General features: G+C 35.5%; 1 protein-coding gene across 1 annotated transcript; it reads right to left on the reverse strand.

Moving 5' to 3' along the window:
- Positions 1 to 2,716: 2,716 nt before the first annotated feature.
- On the reverse strand, positions 2,717 to 3,734 carry LOC135739261 (trace amine-associated receptor 13c-like). The gene has a single exon (XM_065257503.1). It carries the CDS (start codon positions 3,683 to 3,685, stop codon positions 2,717 to 2,719), a length of 969 nt encoding a protein of 322 aa, XP_065113575.1. The 5' UTR covers positions 3,686 to 3,734.
- Between the last annotated feature and the right edge of the window lie 664 nt (positions 3,735 to 4,398).

Here is a 4,398-nt window from a genome sequence, read left to right on the forward strand (position 1 = left end):
CTCCTAGGAGGAGAAAACCCCTGAGAGAGATACATATATATATATATAAATATCATTGGGGTATGTGAACGGGTAAGCAGATTACAGTAAACTGGTTCCGCCGGTAGTCGTTGGTGAGGCATCGCCTGGGCATCACGTTGAAGGACGGTTAGTAGATCAGTGGTGTGATGTCCTCGGGGTTGAGGATGAGACAGGGAGAGAGATACAGAACTTTATTAGCGTAGGGGCTGTTTACATGTAATGCAAGTGTCATACAGTATTGTGGTTTAAATCAGCTCGTTTCCAGACAGGCTAACTATAGGGGAATAAGTATATTACCCAGATGAGTTATGTGAATGCTTTGTTCTGGACAAACTAACTATTGCGGGATAAGTACATTTACTGGAGATTTTATGTGAATGCTTTGTTAAAGAAGAATGTCTTAAGTTTATCCACAGAAAGGTCCTTGGGTGTTGAGTCACAATCCAGCTATACTGAGGTCTGTGGGTGGGGTTTAGGGATACAACAAACAATTATTTTGATAATCGATTAAAGGTGGGGTGCATGATCTCTGAAAGCCAATGTTGACATTTGAAATCACCTAAACAACATGCCCCTACCCCAATAGAATCTGGACCTTCTTTTGATAGACCCACGCCACACATACGCAACCCAGGCAACAATATCAGTTAGTAGACACCTCCTTACTGCTTATTGGCTGCAAGTGTGTTTAGCTAGTCGTCCCGACTCCCTTTTCCAAAGTGTTTTTTAACAATCGTGCACCCCGCCTTTAATCTATCGATTATTGGAACAATTAATCAACTAATCATTGATTATTTTGATGACTAATCAGTACATTTTGAATGATTATTTAGCTTTTTAAATTGGTTAAAACATTTTCTTCTAAAACAGACTATAAGACCTAAAAGTGTTACTATAATGTAACACAATAAATATAAACACTATTTATTATCAGTCCAATGTTCTAACTTACCTCCATGGTTGGCGATGTAACTTGATATATACATCTTGAACCACTTTTCCCTTTTACTCATCGGGGCTGAGCATGAGTACTAGCCGGTGTACATCGCTGATTGTTAAACTTTGGTAGATCTTGCAGGCATTGTGTGTGAAACAGCACCATGATTCATATCTTCCTCGCTTCATATCTCGGAACTTTAGGCTGGCAAACCTTTCTGAGTCTGGAACATAATGGCTCATTTTCTATTTCTAATCATAATTTTTTATGCTTATTGTCTTATACATGTCAATCTAATATAAATGAATTTCTTAATTACGTGAGAGCAATGAGGCAGGATTTTGATCTTACAAATAAAAATTGGCCTCCTAGTAAGAAAGGTAACATGGGCTGATTCGTCCTAGACACAGTAAGAATATCTTTGCTCGTTTTGACCTTTTGGTTACTGACATGATCAAGACAGAAATTAACCATTTGAGAAATCAATTACAGTAAACTCTGAAGGCCAATTATATTTGTTATGCTTTGCTATTCAAAATGTGTGCAGGGTCTTGAGGGTCCTGTTAACACATAAATGCTGTATTTAATCCACCAAAGCAACATTAAAAGTGTTAAACAAACTCACACGCAAGTAGATTGACAGACTGATGCAATAGTTGCTCTTCATGCAGGTCAGTGTCATGTCTTGCACGTTCATGTGAGAAATGTTCAGTTAGCCAAAAATAATTTATGCACATACAAATAACTCATCATAACTAAGTTGATTCATTATTTTATAAGACATTTTATAGAATGCTATCATCATTTTGCCTGAGTAGTAAGTGTGCATGTTTGCTTGTTTTATCTATACATTCAACTGTAATGTTGATTCTGATGGATTTAAGACATCAAATTTGAGAACTTATGTTTTTTTTTAGAATACACTTTTTCACATGTATCATATAATTTATATAGTTGGCCTGCAGTTTCCATAAACATTTACGCGGTTGGCAGATGCTTTTATCCAAAGTAACTTACAGTGCATTACAAGGTACATTATACATTATTATCAGTATGTGTGTTCCCTTAGTTCGAACCGAGGAATCCCAGCGGATGTGACATTTGTAGTTAAAACTTGAAATATAAATTCACAGAGAATGCCTTTATTAACAATATATTAAACATTTACTATTTAAAACGTTATATTTCCCTAAATCCCTGATGATTGAGTCCAGACATCAGAAAAATATCAGTCTATACTCATGTTTTCTATTTTAGAGGGAAACATGCATGCGTTCTGGATGTGACAAAAAAAAACTAACACTACCTTTTTGGTAGAAATAATTCATAAAACATAATTCTGTGAAATTGTGCATAAAAGGCACAAACTTCAAAGAACATTACATGTTTAGTTTATTAAAATTATTATATGTGCATTAATGAGGGAGAAGCAACGTTATGGATTTGACAATTCAAAAATTTACATGTAGCTATGGAAAATGCTTTAAAATCTGTAACAGAGACTTTGCTTGTGTAATAAAAACACGAAATATTGACATCTAAGATTTCAGTATGGTCAAAGCTTTGCGATAAAATCTTTACTTTTCATAATAAGGTTTACATTTGTATGGGAGTGCCCATTCCATGACCTTATATATAGATAATGCAATGCAAATGTAAGTGTAATATCTTGTGTTGAGCCCCATCATTGACTGATTCGAACAATCCTAGTAAATCCCGAACCGTAATTTTTATTATAAAGAACAAGACCAATAGCAGTTATGTTGGCTTAAATATTTTTGATAGATTTAGGATGTGTTTAACTGACGTTTTAAACCAGGGATAAAAAATAGCATAGATGAGTGGATTAAGACCTGAACTAATATATACCATCCATAATATAAAATAGGCTATAACAGAAGTCTTGCTTGTGTTTGGTGTTAGAGTTAAAATAAAATAGGGAATCCAGCAAAACAGATAAACCGTCACAATGATTCCTAATGTCAGAGCGGCTTTGCTCTCAGATTTCCCCTTCACTGAACCTTCTGTTAGATGTTTTCCACTCCTCATCAGAGAGTTTATAACTTTCACTTGCTGATGTGCGACATAGAAGATTCTCAAATATAAAGTTATAATGACGGTACAAGGAAGCAGGAAAGATACAAACAGGTCAGTGACTGTCCAGGCAAAAGTAATGATAATTGTACATTCTCCATAACATGTGTATTTTCTTTGTGAGTTAGTTATAATAACTGAAATGTTATAAGCTAAAGAGCAGAACCAAGAAACACAGATAATAGTTATTGTTCTAGTCATTGTTATTTTCTGTGGGTACAGCAGAGGGTGACACACAGCCACATAACGGTCAACAGCTATTAAAACTAAATTACTTAGAGATGTACAGATGAGCAATCCCATGATTATTATAAACAGTCTACAGATAGTGTCTCCAAAGTACCAACATGTTTCAATCAACTTAATCGCCTCCAAAGGCATGACAATAAGTCCTATGAGCAGGTCGGCCACAGCCAGAGAGAGAATGAGCATGTTGGTTGGAGTGTGAAGCTTCTTGAAGTGAGAGATGGAGATGATCACCAGCAGATTCAGAAACACAGTCCATACTGACAGCAATGAAAAAAACACATACATGATATTGTATTCATGTGTGGAGCGTTTTGTCTTGATGCATGATGAGTTAATGGCAGGAAAGCAGTATTGAGTCTCATGATCTTCTGTCTTATAGGCCATGAGTAAAGTCTCCTCCTGATGGGAGTTTGATTCGATCTCCTTACTGTTCTCTTATTTATACATTGTCTGGGTCAGACTGACTCAGCCCATTCACCACCCACTCTGATGCAACATTGTGGATATAATTTTTTCCTTTTTTTAAACATTTTCATTTTTAAATGTAAATAATAAGCTCAGATGCAAAACCCTCTAAGTGTGTTTTCTTGTAAATTAGCATTTTTTTATTAGACTCTTAATTGGTTCTGCCTACAAATAAATATTTCTGAAAGGCCTGAGACAGGGATTAAGTGAATTTGAAACTTAAGTATTTGATGAACATATAAAACATGCCGAGAGCATTCGGTTAACATCATTATCTTATTTTTGATGGAGGTGGCGTTTCGCAGGTTTTGCATCTGAGCTCCCCAAATCTACCCAGAGCCGATACTCCCTACAAGCAAGGTAGCAATTCAGAAATTCTTCTGAAAAAATGTTGCCATAGTAGCTTTTTCTGGCAAAATAAGCTGCTGTCAGAGCAAGTGTAATTGCAGCATTCACACGCTCCTCTGATTATATAATTTTTCAAAATTGTTCTTTTAACTCTGAATGTAAAAATAACAGGGACACTTACGTTCTTACAAAGATGTGTTGTATTTGTATTATTAGTGATGTGCAGGTGAGGATTTTTTTACCGTTCTGAACTTATTAGACACACCGCATATTTTAAACAAAAA

Source organism: Paramisgurnus dabryanus, chromosome 10 (assembly GCF_030506205.2).
Source record: "Paramisgurnus dabryanus chromosome 10, PD_genome_1.1, whole genome shotgun sequence".
Taxonomy (NCBI): domain Eukaryota; kingdom Metazoa; phylum Chordata; class Actinopteri; order Cypriniformes; family Cobitidae; genus Paramisgurnus; species Paramisgurnus dabryanus.